We start from the raw sequence: 25,874 nt of genomic DNA on the forward strand, positions 1-25,874 counted from the left end.
TCTAAAAAAGGAACATGTTTCAACACTTCATGGGGTCTGAACTGCCCACATAAGAGGACACAGGAAGTTCATCTGAAGTAAAATGAGGACGGTGATTCCAATGGCAACCACAGTAGAGTAGATTTCCACTGGTAAACAGAGCTTGTCTGTATAGCTGACAGCAGCAAATATTCCGTATGTTTGTGCTACAAGAAACTCCACTTAAAAATATTTCCCCATCCTGGGATGCCTGAGTGGCTCAGTTGGTTAAGTGTCTGACTTTGGCTCAGGTCATGATCTCATGGTTCGTGAGTTCAAGCCTGTGTCAGGCTCTGGGCTAACAGCTCAGAGCCTGGAGCCTGCTTCAGATTCTGTGTCTCCCTCTTTCTCTGCCCTTCCCCTGCTCACACTGTCTCTGTCTCTGTCTCTGTCTCTGTCTCTCTCTCTCTCTCTGTCTCTCTCTCAAAAATAAACAAACATTAAAAAAAAATTAAAGGGGTGCCTGGGTGGCTCAGTCAGTTAAGCATCCAACTTCGGCTCAGGTCATGATCTCACAGTTTGTGAGTTCGAGCCCCACATCAGTCTCTGTGCTGACAGTTCAGAGCCTGAAGCCTGCTTCGGATTCTGTGTCTCTCTCTCTCTCTCTGCCCTTCCCCTGCTGGCTGTCTCTCTCTCTAAAAATAAAAACATTAAAAAAAATTTTTTTTAATTAAAAAAAAAAATCTTTCCCCATCCTAACCAAATCACACTGACAAAATATTTATCACACCTTGGCTATCATTATCTTAAAAAAAAAGAAAAAAAAAAAAAAGAAATCCACCTTTTATCTCCATATAACGCAAACAAAGTAAAAGGTGTATTTAAACGACGTAAACATGTAATGTGAATGAGTATACCTTTTCTATTAATTTTTATCAAGAAAATCTGGATAATAACCTATTTAATTTTAAACATGACTTCCAACTTTACCTAAAAGCTTCTATAAACTGATATAACAAAGTTCACACATTGTGCTTTTAATTGAGCAGGGTTTATTGTTTTTGGCTTTTTGTTAAAATAGATTTCAACTGCGTGGACTATAAAGCTATTCTAACCAACAGTGCAATTTCAGATTCATACCTAGTTAAAAGATTATTGTTTGCGTACCTCTTTATCCCAAACCATGAGTCCATAGCTAGGTCATTAAGGTACTTCCTCTCTTTTACCACTCTCACATTATTATACTTAACACACTAGCATCTATTTTTTGATGCAAAGGTTTTTCACAAGACAGTGCCACTTACCCCGCCTGCCTTCAGCAACTTTCTTCTAAACTCCTCTGTGGGGTTGTTGAAAGTTAGCTTTTCACAGCGGAGGTGATTCACTGGTGGATGGCCTTCAAGATGCAGGAATAAGTCATAATCAAAGCGGACTTTCTTAGGTTCTTCCTAGAGATTAAAAAAAATTAAGAAAAGAGTTATTCATATACAAATTTTTTTAAGTTTATTTCTGAAAGACAAAGACAGAGACAGCAAGAGACAAAAGGAGGGAGGGAGGGAGGGAGGGAAAGGGAGAGAGAAAGGAAGAGGGGAAGGGAGTAAGGGAGGGAGGGAGAGGGAGAGGGAGAGGGAGAGGGAGAGGGAGAGGGAGAGGGAGGGAGGGAGAGAGAGAGAGAGAGAGAGAGAGAGAGAGAATCTTAAGCAGGTTCCGTGTTATCAGAGCAGAGCCCATCGCGGGGCCTGAACTCATGACTCATGAGATCATGACCTGAGCAGAAATCAAGAGTCTGATGCTTAACCGACTGAGCCACTCAGGCATCCCATATCTACAGATTTTAAAAGTAAAGTTTTATTCTTCACAGATACCCAACAGCTATAGTGTCAAAGTGCTGGCGAAAGAAAATTATCAAAGAATTATCTACAGAGCAAAATGGAAATACCTGATGAATCACTTTCTGGCTTTCTAAGAGAATAAACTCACCACTTTTCTTGCAATATCTCAAGTGGTATAACACCACCAACACAGCCACCCACCTAGAAACCTAAGATAACCCTGAAGCCACTTCTTCCCCTTCCCACTCTACCCACCTCCACCATCACCAACAACTGAACTGCCATTTTCTCTCCTAAATATTTCCTGAACAAGCCCTCTAACCCATACTCTTACTCATTGCCCAAACTACAATATGCTCCTTTCTCTTGTAAGTCTTCCTCCTTCCGGATGGATTCCTCTTCAATTCCTCCTTCATTGAGGCCTAAAAATTACCCTTAGGAGCCAAAAACCTAGCGATTTTTACAGCTTGATGAAAATTTCAAAAGCTTCCTTCCAGTCGCCATTAGGATAAAAATCAAAAGCTCACTTGAAGGCCTCATAGGGGCTTTCAGAACCCGGTTCTTGGCTCCTTATCCCACCACTGTCAAGGAACACATGGCTATTGGTTGTTCCAGTATTTACTACGCTCTAGGCTAATCCTGGGTTTCACCCTTGCTTTACATGACTACCTTCATTGCCCTCCTCCATTCCTCCACCCTCGTGTCACCTAAGTAACTTCTCGTCCTTCTCCTTTCAGGTATCACTTTGGGGAAACCTTCCTAGAAACTCCACTCCCAACTTCCCACTGCCTCTCCTCTGTTCTGTATCTCTCTCTCACCCTTGCACATCTTAAGTCGATCATCCTATTATCTCCCTTTATCCTGTGAAATCATAAGTTCTTGAAAGGGGGAACAATAGTTGAATCGTCACTGCACACCGCCCGACAACTCATTTAGCACCTGTGCACAGCAGAAATGCCATAAACAGCCCTGAAATGAACTAGGAACACAAAATAAGCATCATCTCCAAAAGAACAGAATCATTAGAATTTCACGATACCCGAGTTCTGCTCTCAAGGCATTACTTTAGTTAGCTAAACATTTAAACCTCTCTCCACACCGATTCTCAAACATCCCAGGTGAAATGAAGACTGAGGATAGTAACAATAACTAACATCAACATTAACAGTTATCTCATTCAATTCTTATAGCTCTCCTCAAGGTCAGTTCTGAGTCCTGCTTTGCAAATGAGGAAATTAAGGCACTTAGAATTTGTTGTATTACTTTACATAAAAACTCCTTTTGTGTCACAAATACAAACCATCTTTGTGACATGTTGTAATTGTTTTCATTAGTCATTAGCCTTGCCATTTTATTTTTAATGGCTGTGAGAAGTAATTCGCAAACCATAAAACCCACCCTTTTTGCAAGTATACAACTTAGTGTGGTGTTTAGAGTATTCACAGAATTATGAAACCATCACCATCGTCTAATTTCAGAACATTTTCATCATTCCAGAAAGAAAACTCAAACACATTAGTAGTCATTTCCAATTCCCCCAGATCCTGCATTCCCTTATACCACTAATAATCTATTTCTGTTTCTCTAGAATTGCCTATTCTGTGGAGCTGGCATTTCATACAAACACAAAAAATACCCACACACAGCATGTCATCTTTTATGACAGTCTTCTTTAATGTGACATGATGTTTTTAGGGTTCATACATGTTGTAATGCGTCAGTTATTTAGTTCCTCTTTATGGCTGAATAATATTCCAATGAATGGGTATACCAGTTTTTTTTCATCCACTCATTGGTGGATTGATATGTGTATTTTTTATGTTTTTTAGCTACCATAAACAATGTTGGTATTAACATTTGTGGACAAGTTTTTATCTAAACATATGTTTTCATTTCTCTTGAATATACACCTCTGGGGAGAATTTCTGGGTCATATGGTACCTCCATGTTTAACACTTTTACAAACTGCCTTGCTTTATATATATACACATATATATATACACATATATATATGTGTATATATATATATATATATATATATATATATATATATATATATGTGTGTGTGTGTGTGTGTGTATATATATGTTTAGTATATGACATATTAAACTTTTACATAGTCAAATAAAGCAATGTTTTTCTTTAAAAAAAAAAAAAACTTCTGGAACATCTGGGTGGCTCAGTGGGTTAAGCCTCTAAATCAGCTCAGGTCATGATCTCGCAGTTTGTGAGTTCAAGCCCCATGTTGGACTCTGTGCTGACAGCTCAGCCTGGAGCCTGCTTTGGATTCTGTGTCTCCCTGGCTCTCTGCCCTTCCCCCACTTATGCTCGGTCTCTCTCTCAAAAATAAGCAAGCATTAAAAAATTTAAAAAGAAAGGACTTTTTATATATGTAATGTGATGAAACAAAGTGATGTGAAACTGGTTCTTTTAACTCGAAAGTCTTAGTTCCTGAAACTGTCAAAACGTAGGCATTACCTGCTACAAATTTATGGTTTCTACCTCCTCATCCAAACTTCTCCAAATCAGTCTCCACTCATTCACTCACTATCTCTACACTTCTTTTGTTTTAATGTTTATTGATTTAGTTGAGACAGACAGACAGAGAGATAGAGGAAGGGCAGAGAGAGGGAGACAGAATCCCAAATAGGATCCACACTCAGCATGAAGCCTGATGCGGGGCTCGATCTCCCAACCGTGAGATCGTGACCTGAGCTGAAATCAAGAGTCAGATGCTTCACTGACTGAGCCGCCCAGGCGCCCCTGCCTCTTCTCTTCTACCTCCAAGCGGCATGAAACCTGCTCCTTTCCTCTTTCATCAGAATACCCCTCCTTCCTGGTTTTCTTCATGCTTACTGGCATTCCTTCTCAGTCTTCTTCACCGGCCTCCCTGCTTTCTTCACTGACCCTTAAACATCCTTTAACTTTGGGCAAAGTCCCCAAGGAGCCGACGCCCATTCACAGGGTGTCACTTCTACCTCTATGACAATGACTCCCCTATCTGTACCTCCAGCCCAGTTCCCACTTGACTGCCATTTACGGGGGCTCCACACCACATCTGCCCACATCTCCACCAAGCTGACCCACAGCAACTTCAAAGTCACGGTTTGTCTTAAACTGGAGTTCTATTCATCTGTCCTTTCTCCCATACTCTATATTTTGGCAAACAGAAATCCTCATCTCTTGCCAAAGTTAAAATACAGAAAAACCATCCCCAGCTCTTCCTTCTCCCTTGCTCAGCACACTCAAATAGTCCCCAAGTTCTACTCCATATTCTCCCTTAGGAACTCTCAAATCCAACCCTTTTGTCCAGTTCCCATACCCTCGCCTTAGTTAGACCTTCGTCATTCCTCACCGGGTCACCTCCTTGTTTTTCAACTCACCCCATTTTACCTCCTACAGTGGCAAGACAGTGATCTTCCCAAAACAAAAAGTAGATTACATCTTTTCATTGATATAAATGCCTTTAATGACTCATCATCTCCCACAGGATAAAATCCCTCTTCCTTGGAATAACCATCTCAGTCCTCTAATACCTTTCCTGCATTTCCTTTGTTCTCTTATGACACCCAGTGTTTCCATAATTTCGGAGCACTTGTGGTTCCCAGTACTCTACATTACCTCATTCGTTTTGCCTTTCACGTCTAGTGCTCCCCACACTTATACAGTTTTCTCTCCCAGCACCTCTCCCTTCCCTTGCTTGCTTATTAATGCGCTCATTATTCAAAACCCAGATAAAGCATGAAATCCACTGGAAAGCCTTCCTAATACTTCCAATCCAATCTGTATTAGATATCCCTCTTATAGCATTCCTTTATTAATGTAATTATCACATTGAATTATGGTCATTTTTCTACTTACCTGCCTTTCCTCTCCATTGTAAAACAGTCAACACAACCTTAGAATTGAATTAAAAACATAAGAAGGGCTGTTTTCTGCCTTATAATTGGGACTGTAAATTTGTAAAGCCTTCTGGGAAGACAATTTGGCAACAGCTATCAACATGCTAACCCAGTAATTCTACTTCTAAGAATCTCTTCCCACAGAAATATCCAAATATGTGCACAAAGATACATATATTATAAAATGTTCATAGTAGCACTGTATGTAATGGCAAAAAAAAAAAAATTGAAATGATCTTTCAGTGAGTATATCATATCATTGAATACCATTCAGATGTTTAAAAATACAGATTTAGGGGCACCTGGGTGGCTCAGTCGGTTAAGCGTCCGACTTCGGCTCAAATCATGGTCTCACGGCTCGTGGGTTCAAGCCCCGCATGGGGACTCTGTGCTGACAGCTTGGAGCCTGGAGCCTGCTTCCGATTCTGTGTCTCCCTCTGTCTCTCTGCCCCTCCCCCACTCATGCTCTGTCTCTCTTCTTCAAAAATAAATAAATATTTAAAAAACATTTTTAAGACAGATTAAGAAAGGCATAGTGCCAAGTAGATTAAAGGTAAGTCATAGAAAATATTTAAGTATGATATATTATGCCCCTGCCTATCTCTACTTGACATAGATTTTATCTGTGCATCTTTATGGGGGGGGGGGGGGGGGATCAGGAAAGACAACACCAAATAGTTAACAATGATTAAAAGGACTCAAAGAGTATACTTCTACATACTTTTCAGTATCACTTCATAGTCCACAACACTTTTATACCAGAAAGAAAGAAAGAAAGAAAGAAAGAAAGAAAGAAAGAAAGAAAGAAAGAAAGAAAGACCACTTTTCAATAAAACTAAGGGTAATGACCACAGAAAGTGACTACCTTTCTATGAATCCTGAGTGCAATTTTCTTTTAAAGATTTTTCTTTTTTCTCTTGAGGAAGGAGAAAGTACTCACAAACTTGTGCTCTAGCCAACGGATCTCTTTCTTAGAGGGCAGACTTCATTATTATGTCCATCTATGCTCCTCAGGAAAGAGTCTTCTCAAATTTCAAACAAGAAAGCATGCATTTATTCTACACATAAAGCTACTACACTTCCTCTAAGAGGTGGAAATCTGGTTTTGGCAAGATCAGACTGTCCCTCTTGTTCTGCCTCGGTCCTTGACATTTCCTCAGGTACCTTCTCTGAGGACGGAATGAAAGAGAGAAGCAGGGAGTCCTTTCATCCTAAAATGCTAGAGTCAATTATGTTTTATCAGTGTGCCTATTGGTTTCAAGTTTCTGCAACACTCGTAATTCTCATAGAGGAGCTTGTTTTGTTGAACACAAATACAAACTAAGACAGAATACACATACATGAACCCAAAAGAAGTAGTGACAGACACTTCACCCCCACCCCCTTTTGGGGTAATGACTCTGACTTTGCAACTAAATGTAGAGCAGAAATGAAAAGAGGCTTATTGGAAGCAGGGAAAGCAAACGATGAAGACAGAATGGAGGACAGGATGATCTCATCCTCAATCTGCAGCAGTAGGACTCTCCCAAGATCACTTGGAGCTTGCTTTCACCTCCTCTGAAAGCTGAACAATACTTTTCATAAACCATTATTGTAATGAGTGTTCATTCTTAAGACAAAGTCGAATAAACTCCAGGGCTGAATAAAATGATAAAAACTCAGAAGACACAGAATGTCTATTCTGGGGCAAGAGCCTGGACTTACTACATTTTTACCCACAGATCATTTCAGAGGGAAGAGGAACGAGAAATATATCCAGCTCGGAGAATACAGCAAACCTTTGGTTTGTAAAAAACTGCAAGATCAATGAAAAGAGAGGACAAAGCAATAATTTCTTTTTTTAATTAAAAACTTAATAGCATACAGAAAAGAACATTAAATACTACACCCAGGAACCTTCCGCTGAGATTAAACAGATGTTAACACTTTTACTGTGTCTACCTTTTTCTTCAAAGAAATAAAATTTTATAAATATAAGCTGCTCTATCCCTCTTCCCCAATAACCAATGCTATTTAGTTCCTGTGGTATCATTTCAATTCACACTCTTATACTATGTATGTGTATTTCTAGAACATCATTTATTCTCAGCTTCAGTGGCTTATAAAAATATACATGAATGATATCATAACCACATACATAGAATTCTGTGACTTTTAAGTTGTCATCATTTTTGTTTTTGCTTATCCATGTTGCTAAATCAACTGCTATATAGCATTCCACGTGTTTTTTTAATGCTTATTTATTTTTGAGAGACAGAGAGAACGAGTTGGGGAGGGGCAGAGAGAGATTGGGAGACAGAGGATCTGAAACGGCCTCTGAGCTGTCAGCATAGAGCCCAGTGCGGGGCTCAAACTCACGAACTGCAAGATCATGACCTGAGCCAAAGTCAGATGCTTAAACCGCCTGAGCCACTCAGGTGCCTCTAGGAGTTCATGTATTATTAACCCACCATTTATTGATCTACATCTCTACACAGGACCAATTAGGTGTATCCCACTCTTTCAAATTACAAACACTGAAATCTACATGTCTCATTGTGCACCTATAAAAATAGCAATCATTATTAAATACAAAATCTTAACGAAAATCTCAAACTAGAAAATAGAAATCAGCCAGCGTGGATGCTAAACAAAAAATCTACTTCAGTAGTGTTTGGCCCAAGTGTCTATTTCCTAATGGCTCCGTAGGAATTACTGCTTTCCATCTCCATGTGCCTCTTTCTTCCGTCACTTTTTAATCAACTAAAATTCTTCACAAAACAAGTAAACAAGAGGTCTTTCCGCCATAATAAGAACGACTACCCAAAGTGCCGAGAAGACTGAACTTGTGTCTGTGTGTGTGTGTGTGTGTGTGTGATATGTGCTCACACACATACAATACATGCTGCCTCTTCATCTTTCTTTTGCCCTCTTAAAATCTGGTGTGTAGGCAGATTCCAGTTATTTCTGCAAATAAAGAAATTGGACAGTTCAGAAAATATATTTTTTGTTGAACTGACAGCCTGTAAAATGACCAGAAAAGGTTAAAAAAAAGAGAGAGAGAGAGAGAGAAGATGAAGATACTTCACTGCAGCACTGTTTCCAAATTGAAGTCAGTGAAATGTTAAATTGACTTAAGGTGATGAGAATAGAATGCTATACCCAGTATGATCCTCCCAAGAGACGATAAGAGCCTATCCCCTAGCTTCTTTGGAACAATGTCTTTTCTGGCTTAAAAGCCTAGACTCTTCCTGTGGACAGCCCAATGCCTAGATGAAATAAAACACTGGATGTGAACAGTGTGACAAGAGGGAAGAAAAGCACTGCATGATCTTTATTAATTAAATTTCTAGAGTATTAAAAATGGGGATGGGTGAAGAGACAGCCTCTGGATTCCTTCCCATAAACACAACCACCTTAGGGGCACCTGGGTGGCTCAGTTAGTTAGCAGCCAACTCTTAATTTCAGCTCAGGTGGTGATCTCATGGTTTGTGAGTTCAAGCCCCGCATTGGGCTCTACACTGACAGTGTGGAGCCTGATTGGGATTCTCCCTCTCCCTCTCTCCCTCTCCCCCTCTCTCTCTCCCTCCCCCTCTCTCTCTCCCTCTCCCTCTCTCTCCCCCTCTCTCTCTCCCCCTCTCTCTCGCTGCCCCTCTGCCACATGTGCTGTCCCTCAAAATAAATAAACTCAAAAAAAGAAAAGGAAAAAAAAACCCACAACCACTTAAATGGAAAATGAATACATTTAAAAATGGGGGACACCTGGGTATCTCAGTAGGTTAAGCATCAGACTCTTGATTTTGGCTCAGAACATGATCTCACAGTCGTGAGATCAAGCCCTGCATTGATCTCCACGCTGGGCATGGAGCCTGCTTAAGATTTTCATTCTCTCTCTCTCTCTCTCTCTCTCTCTCTCTCTCTCTCTCTATCTCTCCCTCCCTCCCTCCCTCCCTCCCTCCCTATCCCTCTCCCTCTGTCCCCCTGCCCCTCCTCAACACTCAGTCATACTTTCTCTCTCTAAAAAGTTAATACATTTTTAAAATTTAAAAATTTTAAATGAGCAAAAGATTTAAATGGTCATTTCTCCAAAGAAAATAAACAAATGGACAATAAGCATATGAAAAGATGCTCAAAAATTGTAACTCATCAGGCAAGTGCACATCAAAACTGCTTCACATGCACCATAATAACTATAATTTTTAAAATGGAAAATGATAGGGGCACCTGGGTGGCTCAGTTAAGCCTCCGACTTCGGCTCAGGTCATGATCTTGTGGTTTGTGGGTTCAAGCCTTGCATCGCGCTCTGTGCTGACAGCTCAGAGCCTGGAGCCTGCTTCGGATTCTGTGTCTCCCCCTCTCTCTGGCCCTCCCTTGATCACACTCTGTGTCTCTCTGTCTCTCAATAATAAATAAACGTTTAAAAAAAATTAAAATGGAAAATGACAAGTGTTTTCCAGGATGCGGAGAAACGAACCTTCCCACCGTTGCTGGTGGGAATGTAGAATATTATGGTCATTTTGGAAAACAGTTGGAAGTTCTTCATAAAGTTAAACCAAGAGTTACCATATGACCCACCCACTCCATCTAGATATATACCAGGAGATTTGAAAACATATGTCCACACAAAAATCTGTATGTGAATATTCACAGCAGCATTATTCACAGTAGCCGAAGGTGGAAGTAAGTCAAACGTCCATCAAATTACAAATTAATAAACAAAAATGTGGTATATTTATACAATGGGATATTATTCAGTTATTAAAAAAATAATTATTGATACATCCTATAGCTTGGATAAACCCTGAAGATACACTAAGTGAAAGAAGCCAGGCACAAAAGGTCATATATTGTACTATTCCAGAATAGGAAATTGTATAGAAAAAGGAAGTAGATTAATCATGGCCAGGGGATGGGGGTGAGGGGGATGAGGAGTGAGTGCCAGTGAGTACAGAATTTCTTTATGGGGTGATGAAAATACTAAGAAAGTCATAGAATTTGATAGTGGTGATGATTGCACAATCCACTAAAACCAATGAGTGTATACTTTTTAAAAATTAATTTTATGTTATATAAATTATATCTCAATTTTTTAAATAAAACAAAAGAAAGCTAAAAGCTTTTTAAAGGAAATCCAACTAGAAATGAGGGGAAAAAACAATCAATACATCAATGTAAAGCCACATCACATAAGTGGACATAAATGCATCTCAACAAATTCTGATTTTGATTAAAAAAAAAAAAAAAAAACATGTGAATATTTCAGTGGGGTTACTGAGAAAGGTAATCATTAGCATTTACTAGGTGCTTACGTATATACCGAAGCATTATTCTAAATGTTCTGTGCAGACATATTGTATCTAATCCTTATGAGATAGATACTCTTATCCTATCCCCATTTTATAATTAAGGAAAGTGAAGCCTACAGAGGTTGAGCAACTTATCCAATTTTATATAGTCTGTATTGTGCTACATATATACTTTTAAATCCAGTAGAATCCATAATACATCAAGTTGATATAGTTGTATACGTATGTCATGTGTGCGTGGCAGCTAAGGATACATGAGAGATTTTTGTTTGCAAGTGTCTAAAATTCTAGAAATACGCAAATGAGAAACAGAGCATTTCACTGAAAAAACATAATGTCTTTTCTGCTTTACAAACATACATTAATCTTTTTTCAAATGGTAATCATCTTCTCTTAAAAAGAAAGTTTAATGAATTTCATATAATCTGGCTTCAGAGAACTGAAATTATCTTTTTTAGCCACTTCCTCTATAATTAAGGGTAACAATAGCCAAAATTCCTAGAAGACAAATTTAACTTTTATTTTAAAATCATCTAGTGATAGGCGTATTTATGAATCAAAATTATTTTAAACATTGTTTGGCTAATGGCGGATCTTCTACTGAAAGATTAATGGGTAAAGATTACATACCTTGTTTTTAAAATAAACCTCAATTGGCAAAATGAAACCAGCATACCCAGATTCTTCTACTTTGTAAGGTGGATCTTTGCACACTGCAACATTAAAAAGAAAAAATAGGTGAGAGGAGAATAAAGACAAAAAGACATTCTTCTTTCTTCTGAAAAAAAATAAATAAATAAAAGAAAGAAAAAGAAAGAAAGAAAACCCCACTCTCCTGTCTAGATCATGCCCAATTTTCACAGCCCTTTCCCAAGTCCCCATCTCCCTTTCTGATCTCTATTTCTTTTTCAGAATCTATAATAATTTTCCTAGGTAAAGCAAATATGGTAAGCTATTTGTTCAAATCTTGATGGGGGGCATTTTACCACAGTCAACCGTGATCATTAATGACTGGAGTTCAGGTGTTCTCACCCTGCCCTGAAGCTTTAGGGAGATTGGGGAGAGCTCCTACGATCTAAAGCTTGAAAGTCCCCTGACAAATGTACTGTCTGTGTCAGATCTCTCCTGTAAATCACTCCACCCTCAAACCCCTCACTTTTTGGAGACATCCCGATTTCCATGCCAACAAGTGGCAGGATACCCTCCCTCCTCAGAAAATTCCAAGTCCAGAATCTCCCAATGTTATTCGTGTCCATCATGTCACCCTCTTCGATTTCCCCCAAAAATGAATTAGGCAAGACTATTTTAGGCAAGCTCTTGGGAAATGAGAGACACCCTAAAGAAGGTAACTAGGATTCATACCACTAGAATGTCAATTAAGTAAATCAAAATCAGTCACAAGCCATCTGAAAGTATTCTAGTTGAGGCTGTATTTGATAGTGTCACAAAGAAGTCATCACAGACATGCTGAACATCAAGGCGACGCAGTCCTCTGTGTGGTAACTCAAGTCCCCCGCAGCAGGGCCCCAGCCTACCTTTCCAGCCTTCCTCTTTTGTCACTCATCCGTCCTCCTGTGCTTCCTTCAATTCCCCGCAAATATGCCCAGCATTTCCCAAGTGTGCCCTGTCCTCCTTTCATCCCTTCCCTAACACCTTGATACGACTATTAGGATCCTCTCTTAGTTCAAATCCAAATGTCATCACAAATTCTGTGACCTTTCCAGACCACAAAGTATTATCCTCTCTTCTCCTTTTACCCTCCCAAAGCATGAATTGCTGGAATCACAGGTTGGACACCCCACAGAGTTGTACTACAGTGTATTCTGGAACATCGTGTGTAATTTCCCTCCAGTCCTCAAAGACGGAAACATTTACCCCAGGAACATAGAGTGCCAAGTGTCAAGGGCATAGGCACACCTGGGTGCCAATCTGGGATCCAACTCAGACTGACCAGGCTGCCTCTAGAAAGTTACTCCACTTCTCTGAACCTTGGGTTTTCTTCCAAACACTGGGAGGATTAAACAGGATGATGTACATAAAAGACACGGCACAGATCCTGGCACGCGTAAGTTCTCAAAAAGTTACTCAAGTGAGGCAGGTGATCTACTCCATGAGCTAGCCAACTGGCATGGAAACTTTTCAGATGAAAACAGAAAGAAAGCAGCAAGGAGAGACCCCTAGATTCAGATTAGAAGACGCAACTCCATGGCACCCGGACTAAGAATTCTCTAGACAGTTTCCATTTCCTTTCCCTTTAAAAGAGAGAAGACCATCTACCTATCCGTAAGCATGGGTAGGAACACACGTGTAAGGCGTTTTTCTTCTAGGCGATGATGATAATGTACATAAAACTTGGTCAGACCCTCCCCAAGTACAAATATGGTTATGAAGACGTACACTGAAGATAGGACTGGAACACTTGGAAGTCTCCTTCAGCCCACCTCAGGAACATTTCCCCAAACTGACATCAGAAGTAAATCAGGAGTGAGGACTCTCACCTGACCTTACAAGTTTCTCTGATTTAAAAAAAAAAAAAAAAATGCAAATGCAAAACAACTCAGAGTAGCTTCAGTCCTGCATCTACTAACCACCTGCCAACCTGTCATGAATATTCAAATATCCTGAACCCTCGGGAGAGGGTATGCCACCAAAAGCACTGAGCACACCCCCGACCCCAAGGAGAAGACTCGTATTACACCCATAACATTTCCAGACGGCAAAGCAGTCTTTTCAGAACAGCACTTTCAGTGTCCAGGTTGCTTGGGATTAATCATGCCAATGTCATTTGAAGGAAGTTTATTCTGTGGGCTGCCGCACATGTCAGAGAAGTTATAGCTGCTCCTCTATACACCCTTTTGTATAATTCATTTTCTCTATTCTGCATGCAAATTGCTTCTATTATAGGAAACAGCTGTTAGTGAGCCCATCTTCCAGTTGAAAGTTTTAGATTTTTTCCCACCCTCTAAAGGAAATGATCTGTTATGTATTCATATTCTGTAAAAGTCTGGTTTATAAGAAACTATTTACCAACGCATACCTCAATTATTTTTAAATGCAATATTTTCATAAAGAACAATGGACAACGTGTGTAGAGCACCCTGAGTTCTTAATTAGAAGCAAACAAGAGAAACTTTTTATACACACTAAACATGCGAGAAAACCAGCAGCAATACAAATACACAGTGTTCTAATCAGAAGAAAGTCAAACTAGGGGAAGTAGTTCGTTAATTTCTTTATTCAAGTCTCTTATAACCTAAAGCATTAACATCAGTTTCTAACCTACTTCTTAACAAGAAACAGGAGGCAAAACTAAGAAATTTTTTAGCCAGTAGGGATAGTAGTACATTAGACATAAAGCAATTATTGTTAAATTAATAGGACCACCTTTGAGACCTTGTTTCACTCAGCAACACTTCTTCATTAAGAATCCCTGTTCTGGGGAGCCGAGGTAGCTCAGTGGTTGAGCGCCCAACTTCAGCATGAGTTCCAGCCCCGCGTTGGGCTCTGTGCTGACAGCTCGGAGCCTGGAGCCTGGAGCCTGCTTTGGATTGGATTGTGTGTGTGTGTGTGTGTGTGTGTGTGTGTGTGTGTGTGTGTGTGTGTGCGCGCCCCTCCCCCACTTGCACTGTCTCTCTCTCTCTCTCTCTCTCTCCCTCCCTCCCTCCCTCCCTCTCTCAAAAACAAACAGTGGGGGGGGGGGGGGGGGAAGAATCCCTGTCCCATAATCACTGGCCACGATGTCACCTTCATAAGATCTAAGTGTCCTAAACCCTGAAACTCATTCTTCATCTCCATTGTTTGAGAATCAGATAATTTTAAGATCTAGGTAATAAAAGATCAAGTTTCAGAAGTTATTAAAGGGGATATTCAGCTTCAGAAAGCCATCAATTTTTTTTAGGTGACGGTAAAATGGGAGGATTAACATTCATTCTTTAAACCATGCAAATTAACTCAGCAGAAATCACTGGAAGCTCTTATTCCTGTCAAAATCCAGCCCAGATGTTAGCTCTTTCAGAATGCCTCCCTTGTTCCACTTCCAAGCCTCTCTTGTTGCACATATCAGGTGGGTGCACTTATCAGACTGGCAGATAACATTCACTCAACTCTCAGACTCCTCCACTGGACTGAGCCCCTTGAGGTCAACAACCTCACTATTACTCGTATCTGTAACTCTGGGCACTAACAGTGAGCCAAGTAAAGGGTGTTCAACGAATGTTTGTTGAACGTTCTGTGTTGCCACAGAAGAGTCTTCTCTTGAAAGCTGAGGGCTCAACATGGAACTGGTTCTAATTCTGATAGTACCAAATTTCAAGAGACTAAGTTAACAAATTGAGCCAGAAGATATTCAGTGTCATTTTGTAACTAACATTGTATCGCCATAAATAATATGTCTCTGATCTCCTTCCACACTTCCCTGCTCATGTAGTCCAAGGCTCTAATTATGAGACATTTTCAAACTGTTCTCTGTCCAGGGGTGCCTGGGTGGCTCAGTTGGTTAAGTGGCCGACTCTTGCTTTTGGCTCAGTCATGATCTCATGGTTCGTGAGTTCAAGCCCCGTGTCAAGCTCTGCAGTGACAGCAGAGCCTGCTTGGGATTCTCTGTCTCCCTCCGTCTCTCCCTCTCTCTCTCTCTCTCCCCCTCTCCTGCTCATGCTTTCTCTCAAAATTAAATAAATAAACATTTAAAAATATTTAAAAAACAAAAGAACCAAAGGAAATGTTCTCTGTCCAAGAAAATGTTCTCTGTCCAAGTAATCACATGTATCATCTACCAACATACAACACTCATGCAGAAGAGAAACAGCCCAAAATGCATGTAAATAATGAGAAATTGGGTTTTTTTCCTAAAACAGCTCCTCAAAAATAGGCACACTACCCATATACACATGTAGTATAACTGACTCTATACAATGACCATCAACTAAGTTGAGCAAAAAATTTACACAAGGAAGAAAAACACATGAAGGGGAAAAAAGGTTTTGGTTAACCTAGAATTAAGTCAAAATCTTACTCACTACCTAAGGTTTTTAATATGCTTCATTTAGGGGAAAAGGGCTTCAAAAGACCTGTGCTTGGTACAGGGAAATAAATGTTTGTTACATGAATAGATTTGTGCTTATATCATAAAGTTCATACACATATACATACTCAATAAATACGTTTAATTCATTATTTAAAAGATCCCATGTTTTTGGCACTGAAAAAGAAAAAGAAAAGAAGACGCTCTTACAAATCCATCAGAGCCTCAATTAAAGCTTTAAAAACTATCACTAGGCAACAGTTTTTTCCCCTAATCCTTAGGAAAACAGCTGATAGATTCCTCTCCAGTCTGTTGGCTTAGACCCTATGATTTATGCCCATGTGAATACTTTTGTTAAGGACATGGCTCAGTTGGCCATTGATAATTATTGGTTTTACTTTATTTACTGTGCTGAGCCCTTCAGGAAGTAAAAAACACACCAAACTCTATATATAGACTGGTCATTACCAATGCTTTGTGCCAAATGTCCCTTCTGGTTTGAGCATTTTGGATTCCTTCCCTCCCTGCTCTAGTTCTGCCATTTCAGAGCCTCCAAGAACAGTGAACCAGGGTGCTGCCTGGCAGGTGTCTCTGCCCTGAACTGTCCTGAGAATTTAGAAGTCCATGGCTAGCATCTAGCAGTCTGAGCACCTCACCGCCACTGAACATGGCCAAGCCTTGACACTTTACACTTGTGACATTTTGAAAAGGACATTTTGAAATCAAGTGTTGAGTCTTGTTTTTGTTTCTATAAGCATGCACACACACACACACACACACACACACACACACACACAGGAACACACACAAAAAGATCCCGCCATTGCTTCTATTCAGCCCATTTCAAAACAGGTATTTCTAAACAACAAAAAATATTGCCCCCTTTTGGGTCATTTCCTCATTTCCCTGAAAAGGGATTAAAGGTAACATCAGGCAACTTTTGAGTTCCATTGTTAAGGTTTTTACCTTGTGGTGGTGGTGGTTGTTTATAATTCAAAAATTCAACTCTAAAAACCTAATTGCTTTATATGCAATAAAGAACCGTGGCCACGCAAGAGAACAACTGTCCAATTAACTTCCACTAAGTTTTATGAAACAAGCTAGATACCGTTAGCTAACCGGACAGACATGGAACGCTTGTCCATTTCCTCAGGGTTCACCTCTCAAGGACCAACTCAGACACCATCTCCTCTGAAGAACCTTCTGCCAATACTCCAAAACACAAATGGTCATTTCCCTCTTCTGGCTGCAAACTCTTTTCTCACTGATCCTATTAGCAAATCCTACTTACATATACTCCTATCAAGCTCCATTCTCACCCCTATTTCATTCTATGCTTCCCCAAAGCTACAGCTGTGTCTCCAGACACCTCTCATCTCTGAACCCAGCTCATCATTTCTCAAATGGAGTTGAGTCAATGGACATTAACTTTAGTATGAACTTCAAAGGAATAGATGGAGCACGCTTGGCAGTTGAGAAGAAAGGCTGGACGGCAAGCCAAGTATGAGCGAGGGCATTAGGAAAGTTAAACAGCAAAATGGAGCAGTCACTATAAGCAGAAACACAGAAAATGAGGAAGAAAAAACAGATAATATGGATAAAGTTTATACTTGTATAGAGAACCTCATACTGTACACACTCAGAAAGCCCAGCGGGACAAAAAATGGATTACATATATAAAAGAGGGATCATTAATTTTGACATGTTAGAGGAAAGTCCTAGATTTTGAAAAAGAGTTCGAGATTCCAAATTGGCCATGTTGAAAAACCCTTAATGATAAACATAAACATGACTTCCTTTGTGAGTAACTTGCAATCTTTACTTACAGACTGAGAATATTCCTAGCCTCTCTCTCCAGAGGGTAAAAAGGGGGAGGATTTTTTTTTAACATATGCACATTTTTAGCTTTCAGAGCAGTTACAGATTACAGTTGTTAGCGAATCCCATCTAGCGGAGGTGAGGTCAATCCATTTCACCTTGGGAGAACAAAACCATGATGTTAAAACAAGACCGCCTTCATAATCATTTCTTCAAGGAAGGTCATAACAAATGAGCCAACAAAATACAAACGTGGCCCCAAACTAGACAACATTATGAATTGTTAGGAAATACTAAATACAAATATTCAAGCTTCACCTTTCACTAAAATCGACGGCACTTCTGCTAACTTGCCCCAAGTTGCCTCACGATGACTCAGTATACAACAGTGCTTCAAAAACTGGCCGAGGGGAAATGTATTTCCAGGCGAATGTGATAGGAAATAGCAAAAGTAGATCTTCAGAGGAAGTTCAACCGAGGACAAACTTAATTCCTTCACTGAGAATTATTCAAATGGCAAGAGCTTCAGATTTCTTTCTCAAGGATGAGAAAGTTAAACCTTGGGCAAAATATTAAAGTTAAACCTTGGGCGCACTATCTTTCGGAACACCATACTTCAGAAGATGCATCCAGAAAAGCGACATGAGCTACATGGAAAAGGATCCTCTAGAAAAGCAACGAAGAAACCTCTCAATATTTGGCAGAAAATAGCTTCATTTCAGTATGTATTACTGCATCAAAAAGCTGGCCATCAGAGACACAGTTTCCCCTTTACGGCTTTTTATTATTTAACCAAATATATAAAGAGCTATTCAAGAATCCCATTTCCTAAAATAATCACCTCGTGACTTCTGCATGTAACAGAAGTAAACAACCCTGGGACAGCCTCTGGCATCAAAGTCTTACCGAGTTTTACCCCACGTTTTACACTTGGCCCAGCTCTCACTAAGCCTGGTGCTGCTTTTTATTGAAAGGGAAAAAAAGAAACTCAACATCTTTGTTTGTAAAATTATCTGATTTTCTCATTCACAGTTCATTTTTTCTCAGTAATATTAGCCTAATTAATTCCACCTAACGGGCACTATACAATCATAGGATTACACAGATATGGTAGAATTCTTGCTCTCAGGCAGGTGACACTCTAGCCAGAGACACCGTCCTCGGAGTACAGATGCCGTGCTGGAGACAAGACAGAGTAATGACCACAATGGACATGACCTCTGCATGTATTAAACTTATATCCACTGACAGGAGGCAGGTTGTTGGGCAAGGAGGAAAGAGAACACGCATGCAAGAAAATACTGAGAAAGTGTTGAGTAACAAGCCCTGTGGTGGAAATCAAGCAGGCTGATGTGAGGGAGAAGGAAAGCTCCTCTTTATTTCAGATTAGTATCCCCTCTCTGACGAGGTGACCTTTAGGTTGCCACCTGAAAGAAGAAAAGGAGCATGTGTTGGATAGGCAGGAAAAACCCGCTATTTATGTTGCTTACCGAGGAAGATGTGAACACAGCTTAAGGAAAGCCTGTCCTTACATTAGTCCCTACGGTTCCTCAGCCCCTTCCCTGGATTTTCTCTCAGAGGAGAAGACACTTCCTCCTTCCTGAACTCCTGAAGGCCTACTTGGACTTCTCTTCTATCCTGAATTCACCATTTAACACCCTCATAGGTTTGGCTATTACGATTTCACAACCTCATTTCTCAAATCTTAAAATTCTCCCAATGCTGCCAACTCCCAAGAAAACAACACGTCTGCTTGTAAAATCTCCATTGTGATTCTTCATTTTGAAGGTTTCATAGGTTCCCCATTTCAAAGGTTCCCCATTCTTGGGATTTGTATAACCTAATCTTAAATGATCTACATATTTTCTTAAGTCTGTTCCTTGAAACCTCAGAGTTCTTAAACACAGTACAGAAGGAACTGTCTGGACTAAGGAACACCAACCATAAAAAGTAGTGGATTGTAAATGCAATTTGAGGGGGGAATAAAAAAATCACAAATGAAAAGCTGTCTACTCAAGGAGAGGAAAACAGCTCTACAAGGGAAAAAATTACATGAGTCAGGAAAGAAGGGAAGAAAGAAGGGTGACACGATTCAAAATATTGTAACACATCAGTGACAAGTTTCTCAGACACATATATACTCATTTTGAAGGCATATTTTTCAACTGAAATCATAATTTTCTTTTAATAAGTACACAGTGTACAAGGGCCACTTTTAAATGTGTTGCCCCCATCTTTTCCTGTACAGCATACAATTCCATTTTCAATACTTGCTAAATCAATACTTGGCTAGTTAATTTTTGCTTTTTCTCCCTTCAGCAGTAAAAACAAATGCTTCCAGGGAAGGAATCAAAACTGTCGTAACTTCAGAGGAAGACTTAAGGGCAAGATTTCTGTTCAGCATCTTGTGGATTCTACTTTGTTTTCCTGTGAAGCATTCGGCACAGAGCTAGCCTATCCTAAGTATCTTGACTGATTTAAGCTCCATTAGATATTACAAATGAAGACAGAACATGGGTGAAGCTCATATGATGGCAACTGTTTACACACTGTGCATCCAGGAATGCGGTTCCTGTTTAGCCTGACAATCTTCCAATCTTTTCAAATAAACCAGGGAAAATCTTGCATCGCTACCCTTCTAAAGCAAGGGTTTTCGAATGTAGGTTCCAGGAACCCTACAGCCCTGTAGTATATATTGCTTTTACCAAAGCAATGAGGTGTTTGCCCCAACAGTGAAAATCTAAATAGCCTAAGGATCGATACTGAGTTTTAGGTACAGTAGTAGAGTCCCATTAGATTCTGTGAGAAAAAAAAAAAAAAAAAAGTAACTCACTGCTAAAATAAAATCTGATACTACCGTTCAAAAGTACATTATAAAAGTTAACCTGTATCATTAAAGTAGATCTGCATTTACAGAGGGGTGCCTGGGTGGCTTAGTCAGCTGAGCGTCCGACTCTTGATTTCGGCTCAGATCATGATCTCATAGTTCGTGACTTCAAGCCTCGCATTGGGCTCTGTGCTGACAGCGCAGAGCCTGCTTGGTATTGTCTGTCTCCCTCTCTCTGCTCCTCCCTGCTCGTACGTACACACACACACACACACACACACACACACTCTCACTCTCTCTCTCTCTCTCCCCCCCCCAAAATAAATAAACATTAAAAAAAACAACAACACTATAATAAAAGATGCTGCTAGCAGCCTTATCATTCAGGAAATTACAGGGATTAAAAAAAAATCTACTTTTACAGAGTATGATTTTTTCTTCTTGCTCCTATTAAACACAGTAGTGACCTACTATTTTCTGTCTACCCTGATTATACAAGTGAGCTACATTGATTTCTCGGCTTGATTTGTAGCTCTAACATGTCTCTGGGCTAAACAGAAAGAAACAGTAACAGGAGAAAAATGGTTTCTGCTCGTCCTTACAGGTCAAGTTTTACAAAATACCTTCTGATTAACAAATGCAATGCTAATTGCATGGTACCTCTCATGGTCTCCGAAATCCAGGAATTACTTAGTAGGAGGAAACAGTACAAATATAAATGAAAGAGAAATCACAACTAACACAAAAGCGGTTCATGGCCAGTATGACAGATAAGGACTCACAAACTGAAAAGCTTAGGAGACAAACCAGGGAGAAGCAGAGACAGTCAGTCATTGGTTTAATCTTGGCTTATTTTTTTAATATGTTTTTAAAATTTTTAAAGTTTATTTATTTTATTTATTTGTTTTGAGACAGAGAGAGAAAGAGAGAGAGAGCACCCACAAGCCGGGGTGGGGCAGAGAGAGGGGGAGAGAGAATCCCTTGACATGGGGCTCAAAGTCATGAACTATGAGACCACGACCTGAGCTAAAATCAAGAGTCAGACACTTAACCGACTGAGCTACCCAGGTGCCCCAATCTTGGTCTGTTTTAAGAAAGAAGGTATGGTAGTGCCCCATAAGAGGAAGAAAAGAAAACTGTAATGAGTAGGAATGACTCTAGAAAAAGCTTATGGGAGAAGATTTTCATCAGTTTAAGCTGGAGTGCATGAGAAACACTCCACTAGATGGGTAACTGAATTAGGTATTTCTTCCCAGTTCCTTTCCATCTTGAGATACCAAATAAACACATTTCCTAAGAGGAAAGTAAAAACATTGAATATTGGCAAAGAACATGGGAGTCAATGACTAGCAGCTTTAATCTCATTTGGGAATAACAGGGAGTCACTTACATTTGAGAAGAGAAATGAAGGTATCCAAATAATGCACAAGGCACACTGACCCTTGTTCCAAGTAAACCAAGGAGAATGGGAAGTGCAGAAGAATGAGACGAAGTACCAAGAAAGAGGGGGGAAAAGAAGGCGCAAGGTTAAAATTGCCACCGGACTCCAAACGTTAAGCATGAAAATTCTCAAGTACATGGCTGAAGCTTATTGTAGGAGTCATAAAAGTGTTTACTAATTTAAATCTAGGACCTCTTGGAAACTTTACCAAGAGGCAGCATTTTGTGGCAGAGGAAATTACGTGTAATGTGGAGGCAGAGCTTAGTGGTCAAGAGCAGAGCTTTTAAGAACCCCTTGGTTCAGACTGCACCTTGGACAGTCACACAATACATTCTGTTCTCTCAGTTATAAAAATGGAGCTAATGCTATTACCTACATCATACAGCCCCTTAAGCTTTAAGAGATCATCCATGCTGAAGGCAAAAATGAGATAATCCCTATAAAGCTTTAGACACTTTCTGGAAACTAGAAATCCAGTTATCTAGCAGCAATCAAATATAAACTATAAGCAATTACAGAACTTATTTTGGACTTTCACAAAAATCCACCCCCCCCACACACATACTCACAAAATAACTTAAATATACATATTTACAATCAGTTTAATTAAACGTTCTTAGATCTGGTTTTATTTTTGGCCTTACAGATTCTTGACAGGGATAAATGAAAAAATATTCTTTTGGAATTCTTTCAACTCAATCCACCGCTAAAACTACTAGCAGTCGGTCCACACTGTCCGCCCACTTTCAAACTCATAAAGCTCTAGTTAAGCACAGATTGTGAAAAGGCAGTAAGTAAAGCTTCCAAGGTTACATATTACGGAACAGCAACACAGAAATACTGCAATAAAACAAACAAGGAGAAAATACAAATGTAATCTGAATTTGAGTCCTGTGGTTGTAGTAAAAGAAAAATCAGCAAGGAATCGGGAGACATGATTCTGGCTCCATTTCTACCACAAACTCACCATAGGACCTTTGGAGAATCCCTTTAACCGCTCACTCCAGACCTCCTCGGTCACGTAAGTAACTATCACACTTCAGAGGTGGCCTCTATATCTAATATTCTATTATTCCAATGACAAATCATATGTACTACTTCTATCCGAACCTGAAAGCAAATCCATTTTCCTTTTAAGTATCATTGTTTAAACATAAAACATCTATGGGTTAAACACCTCATCTGCTATAACACAACCGGGAAATTAGGACAAAACAAACAGGGCGCCTGGGTGGCTCAGTCGGTTGAGCGTCCGACTTCGGCTCAGGTCATGATCTCACGGTTTGTGAGTTCGGGCCCCACGTCGGGCTCTGTGCTGACAGCTCGGAATCTGCAGCCTGCTTTGAATTCTGTGTCTTGCTCTCTCTCTGCCCCTCCCCTGCTCATACTCTGCCTCTCTCTGTCTCTCAAAAATAAATAAATGCTAAAAAAAAAAAAAAGGGTTTTTTTAATAAAAAAAAAAAGACAAAACAAAAGAACAATAAAAAAAAAAGATCTGGAATCACATAGACTTTTAAAAATTGTTTCTTGGTAAAAACTTTTTAATTAAAGGAGAATTTTATTTTTATTAGACCAATAAATAAGTGAATATTTAATTTCTTTCACAGAGGCTGCCTCATACCAAAGAATAATAATAATTCTATAGATTAGATTTTCATCTTCTTGCTTCCACTCCAATTTTGAAGTTAGATTAAACCCACTGAGTAAGACCCTGTTTTACATGTATAAATCAAACCAGAAATGTGATTCCTCAAGAAATTGGTATAATGTAGTTACGATAGCATATCAACTCAAGTATTAAGGAATGAAACATCAGGACATACTGGCAGCATCGATGAGAAACACCATGCTCTTAAAAAGCTACAGTAAAAAATTAAATCAACTGTTTGCACATTAGGAATAGCACATTATGTAAAAAGCCCTTGTTATGATTTTGCTATATATTGCACTTGTAACACTCTTGTTCTTAATCACAGCAAAACCTATTACATTGCTTTTTAAATGGAATGTACCCTGCCACAATGCACTCAATCTTTTTTTTTTCTTTTTCAGACAGAGACAGAGCGTGAGCAGGGGAGGGGCAGAGAGAGAGCAAGACACAGAATCCGAAGCAGGCTCCAGGCTCTGAGCTGTCAGCACAGAGCCCGACGCGGGGCTCAAACTCACAAACCGTGAGATCATGACCTGAGCCGAAGTCGGACGCTCAACCGACTGAGCCACCCAGGCGCCCCGACAATGCACTCAATCTTAACAGTATTCCAAAACAGCATGCCCATATGAAAGATAGATGGATGAATAGGTTTATGCCCTGTTCAAGGAGATGAAACAGCTCAATAGAAAGATTAAATAAGGCTCCTGCCAGTGGTTGAATCTTAAAGTCAAAGGGAAAAACACAACTCAAACCAAATGTTACAGGCAAAGGTCAAACAAGAGAATAATTAAGACCCTAACTTGAAGAGCTGGCTGATGTTCACTCGTTCAGTGTAAATGAGAAGAAAAATCCCTCCTCTGATAGTGTGATCATAGTAACTTTCACTAAGTCAGTTCCAAAAGATCAATTATAAAATTGAATGAAGGTGAGTTAAGTCCCAAGACAACATTCATAGGGAACCACTCCGATTATGAAACTAATGAAGCTCACATGGAAAATTACACATTAAAATCATTAATATCACACTTTTGAAATTAATCCTAGATTTCTTAAATATTAAATATTAAGAGAAATGTGAATTTTGCTAAGAGATTTTCCATTAATTTTTTTGTGGACTTCTATTATAGCTTAATTCGTTCATATAAAAAGAAGAACGAAGTTTACAAAGAGTAAACCAGCAATTTATTTTTCCAGAGTACTTTTTTGTTTACTGGCTTGAATGTCCAGCCACCAGTCCTAACCCATTCCAACCAGGGATTTAATTAAATGGATGAATGTATTTTTCTCCATGTAAATGTACCACCTACAGAATGGAAATACTAACTCAGCTATAAGAAGATTTGGGAAATGTAAAATAGTGCTAAAACAATAGGAAAAAGAAAAGTTGCTTATCATGCTTGTAAATATTTTGGAAGCATTGTAATCCCATCTGGAGAAAAGCCTGGTTTATTTAAATTTATCATGGGACAACAGGTACATCTGTGTTTCATAAAAGTCGTTCTCCTCACGTGCTGTCATATCAGATGTTGAAACCCCACTATCTAATTTGGTTTCTCTTACAAATGGTCAAATTTTTTGAACAATAATGCCTAATTCGGATAGCACCTAAACTAAGAACTAAGTAAATCATGTGAATTAATACACATATGCCCATATCATGCCCATGCAATAAACACAGTCAACCAGAAAGACTACCAAGAAATCAAGTTTTTTCTACTCTATTAATTCCTTTTCCGTGTTGTTCTATTTTCGTGAAGAAATGCTGAGAGATAAACTCTAAGTCCGTCTGACCATAATTTGGGGTCAGGAAGGGTAGACACTAAACAACAGAACTTGAGATATCACAGGAAGACGTTTTTAATATTTTATAACAATGATTTATTTATAAATAAATGCAATTGCCCTCATGCATACTCCCACCCCTCAAAATAAACACGTGTCATACACTGCAAATAAATCCCTTTCTTTCCTTCTGATGACAAAGAGCAGTAAGATACTTAAAGACAGCAAATTTCAAATAATTTCTTCCTCAGAGATAATAATAAAGGTATGATTTATTTAACACCTTTCACCAAGTCCCTGAAAGATCACTGATGTCACATAAATCCATAACATAAGGAAATAAGTAGCCTAAGAACCC

General features: G+C 39.4%; 1 protein-coding gene across 2 annotated transcripts in view; it reads right to left on the reverse strand.

The window, feature by feature from the left end:
* MLLT3 (MLLT3 super elongation complex subunit) overlaps positions 1–25,874 on the reverse strand; it is a 285,760-nt gene that overhangs the window by 118,149 nt on the left and 141,737 nt on the right. For both annotated transcript variants that reach the window (XM_042914009.1, XM_042914008.1), the window contains exons 3-4: positions 11,608–11,690; positions 1,263–1,406 (exon numbers count right to left, since the gene is read on the reverse strand). In XM_042914009.1, coding sequence (XP_042769943.1) covers positions 1,263–1,406; positions 11,608–11,690 — 227 coding nt within the window. The remainder of the gene's footprint in view (positions 1–1,262; positions 1,407–11,607; positions 11,691–25,874) is intronic.

This window comes from Panthera leo, chromosome D4, assembly GCF_018350215.1.
Source record: "Panthera leo isolate Ple1 chromosome D4, P.leo_Ple1_pat1.1, whole genome shotgun sequence".
Classification (NCBI taxonomy): domain Eukaryota; kingdom Metazoa; phylum Chordata; class Mammalia; order Carnivora; family Felidae; genus Panthera; species Panthera leo.